The sequence below is a fragment of the Crassostrea angulata genome, chromosome 4 (genome assembly GCF_025612915.1).
Source record: "Crassostrea angulata isolate pt1a10 chromosome 4, ASM2561291v2, whole genome shotgun sequence".
In the NCBI taxonomy this organism is placed as follows: Eukaryota; Metazoa; Mollusca; class Bivalvia; order Ostreida; family Ostreidae; genus Magallana; species Magallana angulata.
In genome coordinates, this window is record NC_069114.1 from 16,156,255 (window position 1) to 16,177,226 (window position 20,972).

Below are 20,972 nucleotides of genomic sequence, written 5' to 3' on the forward strand. Positions count from 1 at the left end.
CTCGAACATATAATGAAAAATGATTTAAAAAGTATAGATAATAAGGATCGAATCATTCTATAACTTCCATGTGGATGATCATCACAGTCGGCACGTGATCAAATCTGATAATGCCATGCGAATTTTATTGGAATTCATTAGGTGTCCAACTGTTATGATCATCTCACAAAAGTTTAAGAGTGATTCGATTTTATGCAGCACTAGGCGCTATGGGTATTCAACATGTGGTGACATCATCTGAACGCCATTACGATGCGGAGTCTCTGTGTTTTAACCAACATATAGCAATGTATTAATCTATTGTCAAGAATAAGGCATGCAGCCATAAAGTATATTGATAAGCGAAAGAGAATGCATGCATTTACCTATAAATGCAAAAGTATATGCAATAGATACATGTAAGCAGATTCGACGAGCACATATAGCAGAAACATACATACATGTATGGGACCGGGCCAAATCTTTTGATGTGCGTCTTTTTGGTGAACTTTGAACTTGGTCAAACTAGTGTGATAGGTGAAACCGAGAATACAGCACATATTCTGAAACTATCCAAAATGATGGTAGAATTGGAGTCTGCAGTAGAAGATATACAATACGACAACCGGAAGTTACAAAACGACAACCGGCAGCTAAAGGAAGTCATCGCAGAATTGTCCAATCGTTTGGAAAACGAGATTCGACTTCGGGAACAACTGGAGGAGCGAGTTCGGAGATGCGAGGCTTATTATATATCGATCCCATTTATCATTACCTTTTGATTAGAGTAGAGTTTCATGCATGTATATATTTAGGAAACAATTTAGGAACTTCAATATCAGAACATTGAACAACGCAAAACGTTTTGTGACCTTTACTGTTGGATGGCATAAACACAAATTGGTCTCTGCAATTATTTTTTTTCTCAAAAAAAGTAATTGATACATGGCAATTATAATATCCAGATCTGAACTGTTAAACAGTCTATATAATACATGGCACTATCCAGTCTATTTAAAAAACTTCTATGACGTCACCCATTGTATTTAGTCAACGTTCATTTTCACTATTCAATCAACAGTTGTTGGATATATAGATATCCAACTGATGGGCAGTTGTATATTTTTAATATTTAATCGCCCATCAGTTGGATATTCAAATATCCAACTGGGCATAAAACAAATAAAAATGACAAAATGTTAAAACATATATTTCCAACATAAATTCAAATTTATAACACAGAATCTTGTCATCCATAAATATATATCCGATAAGCCACAAATAAAATTTCAGCAGAAATGTCTCCATTTCTTAATTTTGATAGATTTGGGATCAGCTATAAATAACTTCCAAAAACACTTTTAGACTTCCTCTTTGAACATTGAACCACATCACTCCTTTTCCTTAGTTTTAACAATATAGGGAATATTGTCGCACTATGACTTCATAAGACTCCTATCAAAATTTTTAACAAATATTCGTCGGCGAATTTTCGTCAAAATTCTGATTTGTCCTTTCTCCTTGCAAGTCTAAAGTATCATTCAAACGGTATCCGTGTCTTTCCCGGTAGTGTAGACCTCTGTATACATTGTATGTACTTTGTGTTAAAAAAATCATCATTTACATTTAAGGTGGCTCTACACACCACTTTTTGATGACGCAGTACGCAAAAAAGTAAATCTGGAATCATGCAATTCCAGTACTGGCTGCTTTAAACTGAGGCGAATTGTATGGGGACCGCTCTTTTAAAAAAAATTGTTAAATGAATAGTCTTAGGTTTAATTTGTTAATTGGAAAAATCATTACTTACAAGTTATGTGACACCTTCACGTTGTGTCGTATTATTTATCGAAATGAACAATAAAATCAAATATAAATTTTATATAGTTTCTTTCAATTATAGACATCTTACAGCGTAGAGCATTGGGTTAGTGGGTCCATTACAAACCGGTAGGTCATGAGTTCGACTCCCGTCGAGGACAATAAAATTTGTAACTTTCCAAAATTTTCTAAAACGCATTTTTTGGTTGAATACTGTGAAAGAAAATTCTACACTGGTGAAAGTATTTAATTATAATATACTTTAATCCACATTAATATTGACAGATGTTCCTATTAACCATCATAAGGGGATGGGAGGGTGGCTTTGAATTTCTCTCACATAAATCGTATTAGTTAATATTCCCCTTTATTTATTTGACTTAGTTTTGCATTAAAGCGAATAAATTCACTTATATAGGCCTATAATGAAATATGTTTGTATTTAACTTATCATTCCATCGTGATATATAGGAATTTATCTTTAACTCAGTATGAAAAGTCCCCAAGATGTTTGGGCCTTGGGACTTAGGAACGATAACTCTTACCTGAGGAACTTTCATACCAAATAAAATTTAAAATATGTTTTTTGTTTATTTGCAATGATTTTCATTCAAATTTTTTATGTCACAGTTATTAAAATACATTTTCTTGTAACATCAAGCAGTTTTTTTAAATGAATTGTCAACAGAGTAAGAAAATATGAAAAATTATGTTTTGGGGAAATACTAAAAAAATTGCAATAAAATTTTTGAATGTTAAGAAGTATTATATTTATTTTTAGGTGTCCGGAGGAAATATCCATTATATGACCAAAAAAATTCTCTTAATTTGTTAATTGTTAACTTTTTAAAAATCATTTTTACAAAAACACAAAAAAACATTTAAAAGTTCTTTTAAAATACCTACATGTATAGTACCCCTATCATCATTTTAATATATGATAAGTATATGTTTTGTGGGCTTCTTTTGAAAATTGGAATAAAAAGTGGGTGTACAGAGCCACCTTAAGTCTGCTCAGTACAGCGGAATGGTTTACTATAACATGCGCACCTGCTCATTCGTCCATGAATAAAAGGTGTGTTTGGTTAGGCTATTGTGTATGGTACTATTGGAATCACAAATGAGCTAGATGCTTTTGTATTACAGCACAGTTGGATATATGAATGGGTCAATGCTTCTTTGAGGTTCAATTGGGGGATTTTTTTTAAGTAAGATAAATAACTTGATAGTGTTGGATAGTTTAGAGAAAACATCGACCCTCAGAGGGAATGTTTTCTCCAAACTATTCAACACTATCTCGTTATTTATCCATTACGGAGACTACCATATATATTGACAGTTTTGATGGTAAAATTGAAGTCTAATACAGTAACAGTTTTAAAAATCATAATATGCCAAAAGGAACATCTATAGAGGAAAATGTTTGTTGCCTTTTTTAAAATTAAAGAAAAATGTGTGTTGGGGGTTCCGCAAAATGCCAAGGTTTGGCAGATCACATATTAATATTTTATATTACAAGAGATAAAAACACATCTTTTGATGAGACTGAGATTTTTTATTTAAACTGAAAGTAACTTCTGATCTTAAAAACATTCAAACAAATTTCCATTTATATTAAAAATTGAACACAGTGTTACATGTATCATGATGGTGGAGGTTTCTACAGCTGATCCAAGAACAGGATGCGCCTCTGGACGATTGATTCTCCGTACTTCCTGTACAACATGTCCAAGTCTTCGTCCAATTTGTCATCATCCTGTAAGTCCCAGGTCAACTTCCCTACAACATAGATATTTCTCCTTTGCACTGACAATTCAACATTTTGATATTCAGCTTTACATAATTGTACACACTTTGACTAAATTATTAAAACAACTGCCGGACATTGTATTCCCTTATATTTTTTTTATATTTCTTTTTTGGATAAGACCATAAGATTCAATATTAAATGTACATCTTTTTCTTTTAAATGCATCAATAAAAATCAATATGAATATTTCTTTCACTGGAAACAAAATGTCATTCAAATACAAAATTACCAATGAAGGGCATGTATAGTTCATTTTATTAATATTCATCTATTTATTAACAAATTGTAACCTTTTTATGCAATCTGAATAAAATACAGATCTCTACATAAGCGCACCAGTGTGCTGTGCGCTTTTGTAGAGATCTGTATTTTAATCAGATTGCCTTTTTATGTTAAAATGTAAACAAAATTATTTCTATATTTTGAGGTTGTGAAAGACATACTTTGAAATGAAAATCCAAAGGAAACATTGCAAAATCTTATATGCGCAGTATTTTTAGGAATTTCATTTTGCTGCCAAAACCTGCTTTTATGATAATTTTACATGTAACTTTAACCTTAATGATAAATAAAATTAAAATAAATCATTAAATTTTATCAGAAAAAAAAATATTCTCCACTTACAAAAATATAGCAAGCAATTTTTGTACAGGGCAACAATAATGTAAATTTTCTTCAATCAGGGCCTCTGAATAATTTTTCCCTCTAAAATATGACTATAAACAGAAGTTTATAAACCTTTAATTGTCGTCTTAGAAAAAAAATTACAATTTCACAATAAGAATTTTCAACATGAAAATTGCAGCTCATATTGCATTAAGTGTAAACATATTGCATTAAGGTGGAATAACACACCTGGAAAAATCACTCAAATTCACTGTAAATTATTTGATTATGAAAGGTAGTATGATAAATAAATTGTACATATGTCAAATAAGCGAAAAATTTGCAGTTTGGGGATAAAGAATTAATATCTAAAAAATTCAATTCAGTAAGTAACAGCAAAAGCCCCCAATGGATTCGAACTCGGGATGTACGGATCACAAGCCCAACACTTTAGCCACCTGGCTATGAAGTAAGGTACATATTGCCGTCGATAAAATCCTTTTAATAATTAAAACGAAATGTTATTTCGATCAGGTCAGCCATTTTGTGAGATGTGTTATTCCACCTTAAGTGTAACCAGGTCTGACTGTCTTACCATTACGCTCTCCGCTCGTCCTCAGCCATTCTAACGATTCATTGATGTCTCCATTGTTGATGAATAGGACATACCGAACTTGTTTTACAGTCAGCTGGTACTCTCGACACAAAGTCTGTACTCAACAAAGAACAAAAAATATACAGATTATTTTCTAGGAAAAAGAGAGCAAGCTTATATGCCCCAGGCTCTCCCATTTCTTGACAATACTACATATAATGAATGGCAGGGTATGCATTAAATACACAAAATAATTTTATCAAGGGGCATAGTTCCCCAAAAATCATACTATGAAAACTTCCAGCAAATATGTCTGTCTTTAACAACAAAATTTTAAATTCAAATGTGCCAAAATTCCTAGAAAAATAATGGAACTGAAATTTTCTGGTATTATTTACATCTACACAATGTGTCCCAATTCTCTACAAATAAATCTACACAGTGGTTAAAGAGGAGTTGTGTTACAAACTGTCCATTACTATATTCAGTACATGGATAAAAGTTTAAGTTCAAAAGAGCCAAAATTTCTGTTAAAATAATGGAACCAAAATTTCCTGGTAATATAGGCATATCTACACATTGTGTCCTAATTCCCTAAAAACTTTCGGGAAATTCTGTGCAGTGGTTTAAGAAAGGTTGTGTTTACAAAAAACATGATTAACAGATGGATGAATCAAAAAACAATACCTCCTGCAACAAGCTACATGGGGTATAATGAATATTGTTAAAATATACTCCCCAAAAATGATTATCTTAAGACGTACCAAAATAAGATCCTTAGTGTCTTCCTTATCCAAACAGTTTTCCATTAGTGTATCTTCTTGTGCAATTTCTGTAAACATAAAACAAGATTGAAATGCCTGCACACAAGACTAAAAGGTGACCATAATGGTAAGAATTACAAGTAGCCTTTAAAAATGATTTGGGTGTGATGTAAGGAATTAGGATATAAAGTAAAGGATTTCGATACAAAGTACACTGTATGGGATTTGGATGTGAGGTAAGGAATTAGGCTATAAAGGGATTTGGTTTTGAAGTAGAAATTAGGAAGATGCAAAGTAAGGGATCTGGATACTAATATGAATCAAAGGATTTGGATACTGTAGATTCCTAATTAAACGCGAGGAATTAATATCCAGTAAAATTGTGGGAAGGACATCTCGTAAATTTTAAAATCTCGCTTTTATTTTTCAGACATCTGAAAACTACTGATATACGAAACTATGGTTAAAAAATTTTCATTTGCAATATTATGTTCTCACGATTTGATGGAAAACAGTTTAATCGCGGAATTAAGTACTAGCTTACATAAAATAAAGAATCTACAATATGAAGCAAGGATTTGGATATGAATCAAGGGATTTGGATATAAAGCCAGGGATTTGGGTATGAAGCAAGGGATTTGGATAAAAAGCAAGGAATTTGGGTATAAAGTAAGGGATTTGGGTATAAAGTAAGGGATTTGGATAATGAAGTAAGACAATTACCAGCTGTCCCTGCAGATTCTTCGTCATCATTAAACACTGTTACATAGGTTGTTCTAGTCTTGGATTTCCTTGGACCTTCAATGAAAGTGTCGTTATATTACATAGGAATTCACACAATGTTAGTCTGTATGCTTCAGACAGTGTAAGAGAAGCATTTTTGTCCCCAAAGGATTGACAACCTTCAGTTTCTTTTTCAATTAATTTGGACCCTTTGTTTTAACACATAAAGTACCCTGGAATACTATATACATACTTGATGGCTTTCTAGCATTTTCGGATGTTTTTTTAGAAGCTTCCTCGGAGGAATTGGAGCTTTTTCCAGATCTGAGTCTAACTGAAGTCATTTTCTCCTTGGGACTCTGCCCCTTACTGGCCATAGCAAGGTTTGATCTGAGGCGCCTCTTCTTCGGGGTACTTGTTCCTGAAATAATAGGAAATTCACTCTAAACACGGCATTCTTATTGCCCCCCAAAAAGAAATTTAAAGCGGTTCCGACATAACAAAAACTGGGGGTGGGGGGTGGATTGAAGTTCTAATTTTAATTAGATTGGTATAACAACCGTAGCCATATGCCACTCTAAACATTGCTATCTATGATTTTTTATATCTTCAATTGAAAAAGTCCATTCATTTAGAGTTATATTAAAGTTATCCGTGTTTACATGTTCAATATAAAAACATAAATATTAATGCAACAGTCGAACCATAAGCTTGTACCATGATCATTATGACACACATACATGTATATAGATTTTCAGACTGTATAAAACTTCTTGTGAAGAAGAGCTCTGTTTCAAGATTTGTAAAATATTCTAATATTAGAGCTAGAGTATTTGAATTTTTCCTTTCCTATATATAATAGTTTATGGTCAATAATATCATATATATTTATAACTTTAAGATAAGGTATGGGTGATGGGTAATTTGTTGACTTTATCCAGCCTCTATCAAACTTACCTTCATCATCTGATACTTGGGTGGATGTCTTGGCAACACGTTTCAGTAGTTCTTTATCAAAGTCATCTTCTAGCTCGTCATCATCAATGGAATCATCGAGCACGTTGGCATTCTCAACTCGTGACGATCTCGTATTGACGGTCTCTTTACCAGAACTAGCCTTGTTAGACGTTGCCTTAAACAAGCAGCCAATAGAGGCCTTGCCTTCTTTGGATCTGGTCGGAGACTTGGGGAAATTCTTCACTTGACCCGGTGTTAGTGTAGATCCCTCAGTGTTATACAGAGTTTTCTGGAGTTTCTTCTCCAAGTTTTGAACATTTGACTGGCCATCACTACGTCCTGTTTTTTCAGTGTTCGATTCTTCTGGATTTTGTGAATCTTTACGCGGGGAATCTCCGACTGTTTCTCTATTCCGACTAGATGTTCTCTGCACCTTCGGGCTGCTTTTAGGTAATTTGGAAGGTGTGCTTCTGGTTTGAGTTTCAATGTTCTGGGAAGCTTCGGTTTCCCTAGGAGGATTTCTACGAGGCCTTCCAATTTTCTTTTTACTAGGCTCTGATGACTCATCATCGGTAGTTATACTCAATTTCAATGGACTTTCTGTCCCAGCTTGTTTTGAAGTGTTTGTAACAAACTGCAGTTTTCTATATTTTTTCCTTCCTCTTCCAGCTCCAGCATTACTTGTCTCACCTGAATCTTCCGAAGATTCTGCAAAGTATTTGCTCTTCTCTGCAGAAGCGGGCTTTCGAGGACTGGATAAAGACGCTGTTTTTTGTGGGCTAGGCGATTTCAACCCAGATTTCGTTTTTGTCTGAGATTTTTCAACATTCTGCTTAGCGGGAGTGGATGCCTTTGGCGATCTCGATAAAATTTTCATTTGTGGAGATGAAGGTGCTGATTTTTTACCGGTACCTGAAAAAGAAAGAAAATTTTAAACATAGATATAAAGTACCCGTACAATCAAATTTAATATACATGTATCCTGTCTAACTAAAGAGTATAGGATCAATTAGGATGCAAACAATAAGGAAAAACTACACTCTGGCAGCAGGTTGATATTTAAACTTTTTGACGGCCCTACCTGGACTTTTTAGCGGAGACTTTGATGTTTTCTTTTCTGGTGAAAGATTTACTTCATCTGGGGAAGCTGTAATAACGAAATTAAATCAATGATGATCCTGTTTACAGAAGTGTTACAAATTACATTCCTTATTACATTATTATTTCATAGCTCTCTGAATGGCTGATATCCAATACTAGAAATTAAGAAAAAAAAAACATATTATGTTCACCTCCCTCACCCCTGGAAAAATTCAAATTTCTCTAAAATTACAATACATTTGTATAAAATTATCCAAAATATGCCTCATTTTTTTTTTTCATTTTTGTCGATCAATACAATGATTGAGCATCCTTTAAGGTGCAATATTCACCATACATTTACACATAGACAGTTCAAATACACCTAAAATGTAGCTCATGGGTCAACTGTCTCATATTTTCCAGGATATAAAAAGTTCTGCAGTTGATATTATATGAACACTTTCACCATAAAATGCAATTTATTTTACCAATTAACATTAGGGTTAGATTTGTAATTAAAAAAAAAAAGACAGCTAGTTCATTTGTTTTAAACTGATATTACCAAGATATTCCGGGTTGAGTTTTAACTTGTGTTTCAAGGGAATAGGATACAAATTGAGGTTGTGCTTGATGATTTTTCTATAGCGTGTGTTCATGGAGGAAGCAGGGTGCTTTGTTATCTGAAAGTAATTTAAAGAAATAATCAATTATGCACATTATTACACATACATGTACAAGGTTGAAGTATGAAATGCAAGTGACTTTTCAATCCTGACATCAGAAACAAAAGAGATTGCTAAATCAGTTAATATTTAAACTTGGTCTTATTAAAGTGAAAAGTGATGATTTTTCAACACAAATACTGTAAACTCAACTTTTATTATCACAACTTTAGTTTGTGATTGTATAGTACCGGTATTAAAAATTGTTCATGGCCACATAATTTCATTATATTTTAAAGTACATTGTAATATTAAGTCTATGATTAAAGCTTCTACAAGTAAATTAAGAATAAACTGGTTCCTATTAATTTAAGTCTATGATTAAAGCTTCTAACAAGTAAATTAAGAATAAACTGGTTCCAATGTTAAAAGTTTGCAACAAGGTCATCATGAACCTCATGAAAACTTCGCAAGTACAATAAAAGTTGGGTAACAGTACAGGGGGGGGGGGGGGGGTAGGGGGGGGGGGGGGTCACAAGCTAACAACTCATAAAACTGACTGCAGTGCTATTAGCTTTGTTGATGTGTCACAGTATGAATGAACCACCGACAACAGTCCCCTAAACTACCCTTCTTTCCTTACCCTTAATTCTTCCATCTCCACCCCGACAACAGTCAACAGTTCCCTAAACTACCCTTCTTTTCTTACCCTTAATTCTTCCATCTCCTTCCCAACAACAGTCAACAGTCCCCTAAACTACCCTTCTTTTCTTACCCTTAATTCTTCCATCTCCTCCCCGTCAACAGTCCCCTAAACTACCCTTCTTTTCTTACCCTTAATTCTTACATCTCCTCCCCGACAACAGTCAACAGTTCCCTAAACTACCCTTCTTTTCTTACCCTTAATTCTTCCATCTCCTTCCCAACAACAGTCAACAGTCCCCTAAACTACCCTTCTTTTCTTACCCTTAATTCTTCCATCTCCTCCCCGTCAACAGTCCCCTAAACTACCCTTCTTTTCTTACCCTTAATTCTTACATCTCCTCCCCGACAACAGTCAACAGTTCCCTAAACTACCCTTCTTTTCTTACCCTTAATTCTTCCATCTCCTTCCCGACAACAGTCAACAGTCCCCTAAACTACCCTTCTTTTCTTACCCTTAATTCTTCCATCTCCTCCCAGACAACAGTCCCCTTAACTACCCTTCTTTCCTTACCCCTAGTTCTTCCATCTCCTCCCACAATGAAATTCCTGACACTTTGCCATGGTAGTCGTTTTTAATGATGTACTTCAGAATTGCCATATCATCGTCATAACTGTACATCTTCCTCCTGAAAATTAATTTTATTCCTTAATCTGGTAAGTAGAAGACACTATGATTTGTATGACTGAAGAATTTCACAGAGTTAATCTACATGTAATTATTTCAGTAGTTAATCATTTCTCTTTCTTTCTTGACAAAAGAAACCATAAAAGTGTGAGGGTTTGGATATGGGTTATTGTTTGGAAGCATTATTTAACTTTCATAAATTATACACATTTTAGTCTTCATTACTTTAAAGATTTTATTTTACTGATTTTTGCTAACAAAAATTGTATTATCCCAACCACTTGTATGAATAACATTTAAAAAATCTTCAAACTGTCAAACTTGCTGGCTCTAAGATTAGTACACTATCAAAAATCATAGTCTTTTTGATTTCAAAAAGAAAAATCTATTCTGGTCTGAATTGTGACTTCTTCCCAGTTCCTGCCCCAAATACAATTAAGATTGAAATTTCTTAACACTGACTAGCTTCCATCATAATTTCATGAAACATTTTCTCAGAGATATATTTTCCAGTAAGACATTACTTCTAGGTCCCCAGCACAGGCTATAGCCTTTGTATGACTCTCATGATTAAACTCCGAGCAAAACTTCTATTCATTATTAAAGCATTGAATCACAAATAATTCACAAATACAATGAAGCGCAATAGTGAAGAGAAAATATTGAAGAACACTCAACCCTTTTTTCATACTTTCTTAATTATCTTCCTTTGAATGGAAACCTGGGTCCTCCTCTAAACAACTTTGAAAGCACTTAACATAGGGATTCTTTGTGCCAAGTTTGGTTTAAATTGGCTCAAAGAATCTGGAGGTTAGTTGAAAATGTACACACTTTACAAATGGACAGACAGACAGACAGAGATGATAGACAAAAGGTGATCAGAAAAGCTAACACAAGCAATCAGCTCAAGTACGCAAAAAATATTCTGACACACTAATAAATCTCACTCTATTGATGAATGCTTGTGCACATAAATTGTAACTGTATGCATCAAAATTAAAATCAAAAATATTGCGTACCCTTTGAAATGTTTTGAGCTTGCTTTCAGAATCAAAGAGTCGTTGTCGTCAAATGAAATGTCACTCACTTCTTCCTCCGAGGCATTGCGTATGACCGTCTTACGAGGTATCAACCTGCGAGAGAGAAGAAAACAAATCAGCAATATAGTTTGATACACCTCTAGGGATGGGGTAATGGTAATTTGTAATGGTAATTGAGTGTAATTAATTACAAATTTTGATGTAATTGAAAGTAATGTGTAATTGGCCAAATTTTCAATTACATGTAATGGTAATTTAATTAATTACTTTCAAAAAATGCATGTAATTCCAATATTACTTTTCAATTACTTTCAATTATACACTGATGAACATATACAAATGAAGCTTTCAAATACCCATTGTTCCCCACACTAACAATGGTACAAAGTCAAGTTAGGAAGAATACATGTAGTTAAAAAGCTTTGAACTATTATTATATATATCATACTAAATATTTTTCAAAATGGAGTTTTTCACTGATTCAATATTTAATGATAAGTTTCCCAAATTTAATTAAGTACATGTATTTGATGATTGGTTTGATCCCTTTTTGCTTAAAAAATACTTATTTTTCTTGTATTAGAATAATTAGTGTGTCAATTGTCATTGAGTTAGTCTAAAACATCACTGTTTAATTTACAAACAAAATTAGTGTTATCAAAATTTATATATAAACTATCAAGTCATGCTTTGTAATTAATAGCCTTATAAAATACACAGAGCTAAAATGCATGGCTTCAAATGGGTGTTAAGTTTTTGGTGCCTGACATGTCCACAGGGTGTGTTCCCTTATTGCTAACATTTTGATAATTAGGTTGAGAACAACAGGTGTGAATTGTGTTTTGATAACAATTATAGTCTGCCCTCTACCTGAGATTTAACCTGTACTTTGGCATTGTATTTACAAAGAAAAAAAATAGTTTTTAAAAATGCAAAGGAGAAAGTTTTCATATAATAGTTTTGCATGCAGGAAATATTTTAGTTGACATGATAGGTGTAGGTTAGGGTATATGACTTTTAAATGTTTATTGAATATTAAGGTGGTATGGGACACCTCCATATTGTGACTACCAATACCTGCGTATTGAAATAAACAATTAAACCAAATTTATACTTTTTCAAAAAACTTATCAGAGTAGTTAGCAAATTCTCAAACAGTGATTTTTTTTTTATTATGAGGAAATTTTTATTCATATTATAGACATACGTCCTGAAATGTTTATGTGTTGTAGATAAATCATGGTTTTAGTAAATTTTGATGAAAATGTAATTTGTAATTTAATTAATTACTTCTGCAAAGTAAATGTAATTTAATTAATTACATTTGAAAACTCTTGTAATGGTAATGGTAATTTAATTGAAGAATTTAAGCAAGTAATTGTAATTTAATTAATTACTTTCCATTGTAATTGACCCCATCCCTGTTAACACCTCACACACATACCATAAGTTAAGTCCCATAAAAAGGTTTTAATCTTAGTTTCTTCTGATATCTTCCAATAATCCGTAGGTAATGAATTTGCCAACAGCAATATCTTTTTTTTATTTTTTTTTTCAATTTCACCTACGAACATAATAGTAGAAATTTTATAACTGAGATTCTCTTTCGTTTTAATACTTTTTCAAATATGAAAAGTACTTTAACAAAGACAGCAATGTTTTTTTATATTAAAATAAGGTGAATCTTGCCTTCCAAAGTTAATGAACTTATAGTTTACCCCAGAAAAATTCTACCTTTTACTTTGTGCCAGTAATAGTGCATTTTTTTTTACTAAAAAAATTGAATCAAAGTGTAACGTTCTCACTATAAATTCAAATCATACAACCTTAGCAAATTTTTTCCACTGTTTTGGACTGATTTAGGATTATATTCTGTTAAAATTTTAATACCAATTTTTTTTGGACACATTTGACTTCAGATGTCATTTAAATACTTTACTTGCCTCTGAAAATCTTTTGAACCTCTTCTTCAGCCTCGTAAGGTTGTTTAAAGTTTAAAATGGCGACTCTTGATCCAAACATGGATTTAACATACTTCACTTAATAGGGTGTTTAGGAAAAAGTTTGAGGCAAGTAAAGTGGTGAATCAATAGTAAAATATCTCAGGAATTTGTTGGTAAGAAAACAATTACAGAAATTACATTTAATTCATATTAAATTAATTAATTACTTTAATAAGTCCAAAACCATGTCCAAATTTTGTGCACAATATATATACAGTTTTTTTGTATGGTTGGAACTGTATATAGCAACCCAAATAAAACAGATTAGATAATACATAAATTACCTGTATTTCTCCTTTTCCAGTAACTTGTTAGCTTTGACACAATCTTCAATGTACCTCACAGAGTAGTTATTTTCAGATACCAAGAAATCATCATCATTGGCAAGTCTGTTATTCAGAAAGTCCAGATTTACAACTCATGTCTCAAGATTATACTTATAATAGACTCATAAATAAGTATTCATTTTTGTCCTGAATTTAAAACAGTTATCTTTGGCCATGCTACATGTACATATGTATTAAAAGAGGCATGCCAAGTGACAGTGGAAATTTCATACAATTGTTAAAATTATTTCAGAAATTACATGCATATAACTTTAAACATTTTGACTCAAGTTTGGTCTCAATTTATGGTCATTTTATTAAACTGCCTAATGAGCTCATGGAATAGTAGTGATGGCAATTTTTTGAAATGCAAGGAAACATTTTGCACTTAGGCGGCTACAATTTTTTTTTCCTTACAAAATTTAAATCTAAATTACATGTACATACTTGATTGCATTCAAGGCAAGTCTGGCTGTTATGGTGCCTCCATGTTCCTACAAGGTAAAAAAGAAGGTAAACAAAGCAATTAATAAAATACATCATACGTCTTTATAGTAAACAAAGCAAAAAACATCATTAAGACCATCTTTACAAATGTTGTATACTAAATAATGTTCATGAGAATGTTACTTTACAATAAGGGTGATAAATTGATTTGCGGCAAATAATTTTTGCAACAGCTCTGAACTTAAGCATATAATGATAAAAAGAAATACAATGGACATCATAGGACAAGTTTTTAGTAAGAAAATTCTTCAAGGCTTGGCTCTTGCAAACCTTGTGATAATTTTTTATTAATCCTTCATGCCATGAAAAGTCACTGTTGTTTGGAATCATTTACAGTACATGTACAAAGTATGGGGCTAAAAACATGTCCTACCTTTTGAACTACAAGTACTGTACAAGGTTTTGGGTTAAAAAAAAATCATGTAATGACACAATGAGAGGGGACTGAATGTGACAAACATGTCTACCACGTACTTCTTATTACAATACAACGTATAAAATAACTACCATTCTTACCATAGTTTTTCAGTATTTTTCATTCAAAAAATAAATCTTTGTCTTGCTTTACTTATTTACTTACACAAATAATCTGTAGAAGAAATAAGTGAGAGAAATTTGACTGCGCAAGACTGATTGTTATGAAAAGGCTGAAACTGACAGACAGAAAGGGTGATAAAATGCTGCTTGTACATATACAAATGTAATGGGTTATAAATATAAAGGCATGGTCTTGATTTGAGCTATACATTTTATTTTCATTTTTAATAAATATGCTTAAAAAACCTATTTTGAAAGGTAAATTTTGAATGCAATGCATGTCAAATTTACATATAGACTGTGGCATAGAAATCACCATACTAAAACAAAATGAAATGTGACAAAAACTAGAAACTGTTTGAAAAATGACTATTTAAACAGCAATTTTTAAGAAATTCAATTTTATAGTACTGCATGTCATGATTTCAGTTGATTTGCAAGGACCTCATGCACTGTCATAGTTAACAGGTGGAACTGAATTGGAGAAAAAATGACGGACCAGACCTGATTCAAACCCCGGCCCCCTGAATCCCTCGTCCGGTGCCCTACCCACTGAGCTTTCTGGTGCCAGTATGTGAATCTCGGTTTGATCTGTCATTATTTCTCATATTACGGTACATTTAGTGTCGTGCCAACCCAAGGACAGCCAGAACTGACAGAAAAACTCTTGCTGGAGTAAGAGCCTGGGGGTGATCCTTTAGGGCAGAAGATCAATTTAGAAGAATGTGACGGTGAGGTATACCAAAACAATAGGAATTACACTCTATACCTATGAAGTTGTAAAACTTTTTCTATATGGAGGAAAAAAGAATCACTTCAAGTACGGTAGTTCACAAGCCGTGATATCATCAGCATCCATAATGAATTTTGAATCTCATACTAACTTCATGTTTAGCCATAATTGTTTTTGATGTAAAATAAGAGTTAAAACAAACTCACATATACTTGTTCAAAAGATTAATAAAATGCTCTTCTGCAATTTGTCATTTTTATCTACTAAATTTCAATTCTTTGGGATCTTTGCTTCTTTGACGTAATTTGTCAAGATTTGTCTGCCTCTACCAATAACATGTCATAATGTAGACTGAGCACAAATTTAGCATTATGATTACATGATAGGCGGATTCGACTTGCACGATAGTCTGTCCAAAGTTATTGCTTCCATCACTTTTTGATGATTTTTAATAAAAATACACATACCTGTGAAAGAGGTACATTTAAAACTGATGAAATGAAAAAATATCCAAGATATCTTCATTGACAAATTATCCCTTTTCACTCATTTAAGTTTACAGGAGGGAAAACAGATTTCTTAAGGAGATTTATGATATTAAGAAATGTTTACATCTTTTCTTAATCTAGAAGTACTCGGGACACCTCGCACAAGTTTTCAACATTATCATCCGGGCTTATTAATGGCTGATACAATGCAAAATCCCCGTAGACTTTCTATTTTTGGATGTGTATTGAAACCTGAAGCGGTAGAGGGGGCATTTCAAAACAGATAATCTGGACATTTTTCATATTAAAGGATGAATGTAGTTTAAGCACAAAGGTATTTATTATTGTCGAAATATCAAGCAAAAAGTGGTGGAAGCAAAAACTCAGGACAGAGTATAGGCTACACGTCTACTGCAAATTGATTTCTCCCATCCCTTTACACATGTTTTCATTCACATATATGACTGTTTCATATAATCATACCAAAATCAATATGCAGTTTTAGAAAATTATATCCGATCGACTTTTACATAATTGTATAAGTCGGATAAAAGAAGTGTCAAACCCGTCTGACAGAAGTTGATCTGTATGATATTTTGTTCCCCACTTAATTTTATGAAAATATCATATCAATATAATATACCTCAACTATTGGCTGTATTTTACTCCGTGTTGCACAAGGACGAAAGTAGAAAACAATAGGATTTCCCTTTTCATCTTCAAAAATTTTCTTGCTTTCTTCAGGATTCATTTTTCCCACGTATCAGTGTCAATTTACTTCACTTACGCAAAGCATACTTGTCGCGAAAAAAAGCGCATAGAAGATAATGATCATTGCGGTGTCTGCTTAAAAAAGACACCAACCTATTCGGCCGTTTCGTCCTTTTTCATAATTTGAATGAGTTTTAAAATTTTCTTTACAAATTTGCAGATTAACCAAATGTCTTATCATTCCAAAGTTCAGGTCGTCCATACAATTTTCTCCAGACCTGCAGCTATAGACTTTAATATAAAAGGGGCATGGTCACGATTTCGATGGAAATTTATCAGTTTTCTGTTTTTAATGTGTACAATGCTTTAGTAAGGTATTTCTAATAGTCAACCAAAATCTGAGTGTCAGTCGTCGAGTTATAATCGAGATACAGGGCTCACAGTTCTTTGTTATGTAAGCAAAGCTCAGATCATGTCAGTTTTGTATACATTTTGAGCCGAATTCTTGGTTAAGACCTAAAATGAATGTTACAAATGCTAAAATTGTTTTTTATGTTCAAAAGAAATTATAAGTTAGAAAAATCAGCTTGAAAAAGAACTTCTACTGATATATTGAACAAATGTAAACAAAAACATTGCACGAGCCTTGTTTACATAACCTGAAAGAATTATGCGCTCTGTATCTTAATTAATTGCTTTTATTTAACTCTAAGAATGACACTCAATTTTTGGTTGATTATAGGAAATGAATTATTCAAGCATTGTCACCAAAAAAAAAATTATAAATAAAATTTGTAAAAATCGTGACCATGCCCCTTTAAGGTAGGAGCCCAGGGGTGATGCGGATCAAAAACCCTTGGATAGCGAAGATGTTATAAAACAGTTGTTTTATGTTATTTACAAACAGTAAAATTCACATCAGCAAGTAAACAGTCGTTTAAAATAAGAAGATGAGTGAATAAGGCGTGTAAAATCCCCATATCAGGAATAATTAGATACTGCAAAATTAAAATATCAATTAATCTGATAAATTTTTTTAACACTAATTAAAAACAATGTAGGCCTACATGTATATTTAACGTAACATCGGTTTGTAACCCTTAAATATTCTATATACTTGAAAAAGGTTGATTAAAACTGGTGTATGCGTGGCAAAACCTCCAAATAGTGTCATTTTTATATCTTCAATGCCTTTTCTTGTATAGAGTGGGTCTGAGCTCCATATTTTTGTCATAGTCTTAATGCGGTTTAATGGAATTTAAACCGATTTTAATCAACAAAAATGTGGAGAGATGACCCACTATACTTCAAAAATGTCATTTTGTAGCCCAACAATTGCACGTTTTAGAAAAATAATGCAAGTCTGTAAATTCGTTGCCAACGTCACATATAGCATTTAAACGACGATTGTTGTGAATGAAATGGCTCAGTGGTTAGAGCACCAGAAATTAGGTAACTTTATGGGACTTGGGTTTTTATGTTGTGGGTTCGTTACCACCAAAACTTTAATGTATTTTTTTTTCTTTTCGTTTTTTTTTTTAATATTTCAAACTGAATATAGTTAGAAGTTGCCCTTTTGTAAACTTGTATTATAACATATCGAATATATTTAACTGAAAAAAAGGTTAAATTTGAAATTGTATTTTACGACTTAACCAAATGGGCAGTTGCGCCATCTTATTCCCCCATCTTCTCTAAAAAATCAAATATTTCAAATCTTATTGCTAGATTGTATATGTGATAACTATAATTTTAGTACGATTTTAAAGGGTTTATCAAATAACTAAGATTCACCGTTATCTTTTATTTTTAATAGTATAATAAACAACCCCCTGCCCCCCCCCCCCCCCCCCCGCCCAAAAAAAATCACGACAAAATGCGCAACCACAAATGAACATATATGTCATATATACATGTAAATCTATGTATTAATTCACAGAAATTCCAAGACATGCTTATACAATAGGGAAATTGAACCCAACTTTATAATATGGAACAATGTTATCCAAAATTAATGCTTGAAAGCAGTTTCAAGAATTTAAGACAATTTTTCAGACCACTGCCACTTTTAAAACTGGAGGACAGACTGACGTGCCCAAAAATACATGTGCATAAGAAAATATACCTCCACAACAATTAAAGACTATTTGCACTTTATGTAATAATGCTAGATTAATCGTATTTCTATGAATTTGACTTGAATATAACGCACACTAATAAAAATATACTTATGTAAAACCAATATTATTCAATTTCATGTACTGCGGTATATATAAATGTATAATGTAGTTGTGAACAATTGTAACTCGTTATTAACCAGCAATCAACTGAATGGCTTGAAGAAAGGGATGGAGTGCTAAATCTTTGTAAATGGAGTATGCGGAAGTCACGATAGAGGAAAACCACAAGTCTCAGGTTCATCACATCTTAAGTTTTCTTTGTAACGATTTTACTTCGGGCTCGGCGAATTTTTCAGACACGAAAGCCAAGCCTTTTTGGGCCCTGTCTTCTCCAACCCGAGTGTCATGCAATCGAAACCCCGCAGGGTTTTCGAGCTAAATGTATTGTTTTGGGATTTCTATTTTCCTGAGAGGAAGCAGATGTAATCACTACTGGACGGACCTATCGCATTTAAAACATAAAAGAAAACGGGAAATAAAGTATTGATTCTCTTCTGTTGAATCATGCGACAGAATTATTAGTTACCCCATTTCTTTCATCGAGGTTATTGGAAGTCGGGAAAGGGAAGGAAAATGTCATCTTTTTCGCAGTACATAGGACAAAGCTTCAGTTAATTTTATCTTAACTAATTGCCATTCTTATAAAATGACTGCATGATTATTTCATTGAATGGGAATTATAATTCCATCGTAGATGTATCAACACATACGGCTAATTACTGAAAGAAAGCTGCGATCTTTGATATCCTTTTATTTTTTAGATAGACATTTTATAATTTAAAATTTCATTGGATTGCCAAAAAAAAAAAAAAAAAAAACTCAATGCCAAATTAAACATCAAAGCAATTCCACAAACATTCAAACCTTCCACAAAAAATGATGTACTGTAAATTCCTTATATTTCGCGAGTACTTAATTCCGCGTCCCCACTGTTTTGTATCAAATCGCGAGAATATAAAATCGCTAACGCAGAAGATTTATCCTTATTTCTTATAGTTCCCAACTCTCAGCAAATAAAAGCGAGGTTTTAAAATCCGCGAGACTTGCTTCTTCCGATTTTACGCGGATTTAAATTCCTCGCGTTTAATTAGGAATTTAAGTACTTGGTCCGATATTGACTTTTCTTATGTATATATAAAGTGTGTTTGCTATATAAAAAATCTAGAAAATATATTTTAACTTATAAACGTTCCACAAATAAACAATATAATATGTATTTTTTCCATGCTCAATGGTACATATACAAACCCCTCACACATAAAAGCATTTCAACGAATAGGGGTTTTTTTTCTGTGTAATCCTTCCCTCTAAAGAGTTATAGTGAAAGAATTTCATTAAACGATACGTTTCGGTTAGGAATTTTAATTCACGTCAAATAATACTTTGTCACAAAATTCTGCAGAAAATTGTAACATACATTGAAAAGTGTAAACTAAGATGAAAAATAAGCATGTGTAATTCTTTGTAGATTTAAAATTAGTGGACAAGGACAATTTTAAAATATCATAAAACGAATCTCTCTCTCTCTCTCTCTCTCTCTCTCTCTCTCTCTCTCTCTCTCTCTCTCTCTCTCTCTCTCTCTCTCTCTCTCTCGTTTTGTTTGTTTTAATTTGATATCCTGCATACTTTCCTTTTCCTTTCCTTAGGGGCCAATCATTTTTAAACGCTATCGGTCTCCTTGAGACGATAGAGGAGCCCTTTATAAAATTAAGGGAAAATTTATATTCAAATCTAAAAACTAATATATATGAAAGTTTTCTTTGCCAAGTAATAGTTTATAGCCTAAAATTATAGCCGAAATTTTAAAATAGATCTGATGATTAGTTGAATGACCATCCTACCTTCTTAAATAGAATGGGGAGGGGAAGAGTTACCGTATCACACGCGAGATTCGTGCAACAACAGCATTACAAAGAAATCGATCACCAGCGACAGGTGATCAAAGTGGGTCAATGTCAGTCACACCGATAAATGTCCTTCTGATTCATAAACTGTTTTCTTGATTATTATCTTAATCAAGATTCGATATTTGGTTGCAATGAATTTAGACCGAGAGAGAGAGAGAGAGAGAGAGAGAGAGAGAGAGAGAGAGAGTTACATTTATAGAATCCATTCAT

General features: G+C 32.7%; 1 protein-coding gene across 2 annotated transcripts; it reads right to left on the reverse strand.

Moving 5' to 3' along the window:
* Window positions 1-3,345: 3,345 nt before the first annotated feature.
* On the reverse strand, window positions 3,346-16,761 carry LOC128181933 (uncharacterized). 2 transcript variants are annotated; one of them, XM_052850515.1, is made up of 13 exons: window positions 16,608-16,761; window positions 14,147-14,193; window positions 13,658-13,762; window positions 11,350-11,463; window positions 10,217-10,331; window positions 8,901-9,018; window positions 8,337-8,402; window positions 7,256-8,167; window positions 6,552-6,719; window positions 6,299-6,373; window positions 5,576-5,643; window positions 4,812-4,926; window positions 3,346-3,579 (listed from the first exon to the last, which is right to left on the reverse strand). In XM_052850515.1, the coding sequence occupies exons 1-13, from the start codon at window positions 16,713-16,715 to the stop codon at window positions 3,461-3,463; spliced, it is 2,130 nt and encodes a 709-aa protein (XP_052706475.1). In that variant the 5' UTR covers window positions 16,716-16,761; the 3' UTR covers window positions 3,346-3,460. The 2 variants fall into 2 exon arrangements, with proteins under 2 accessions (XP_052706475.1, XP_052706476.1); XM_052850516.1 differs by lacking the exon at window positions 16,608-16,761 and adding an exon at window positions 14,477-15,566.
* Between the last annotated feature and the right edge of the window lie 4,211 nt (window positions 16,762-20,972).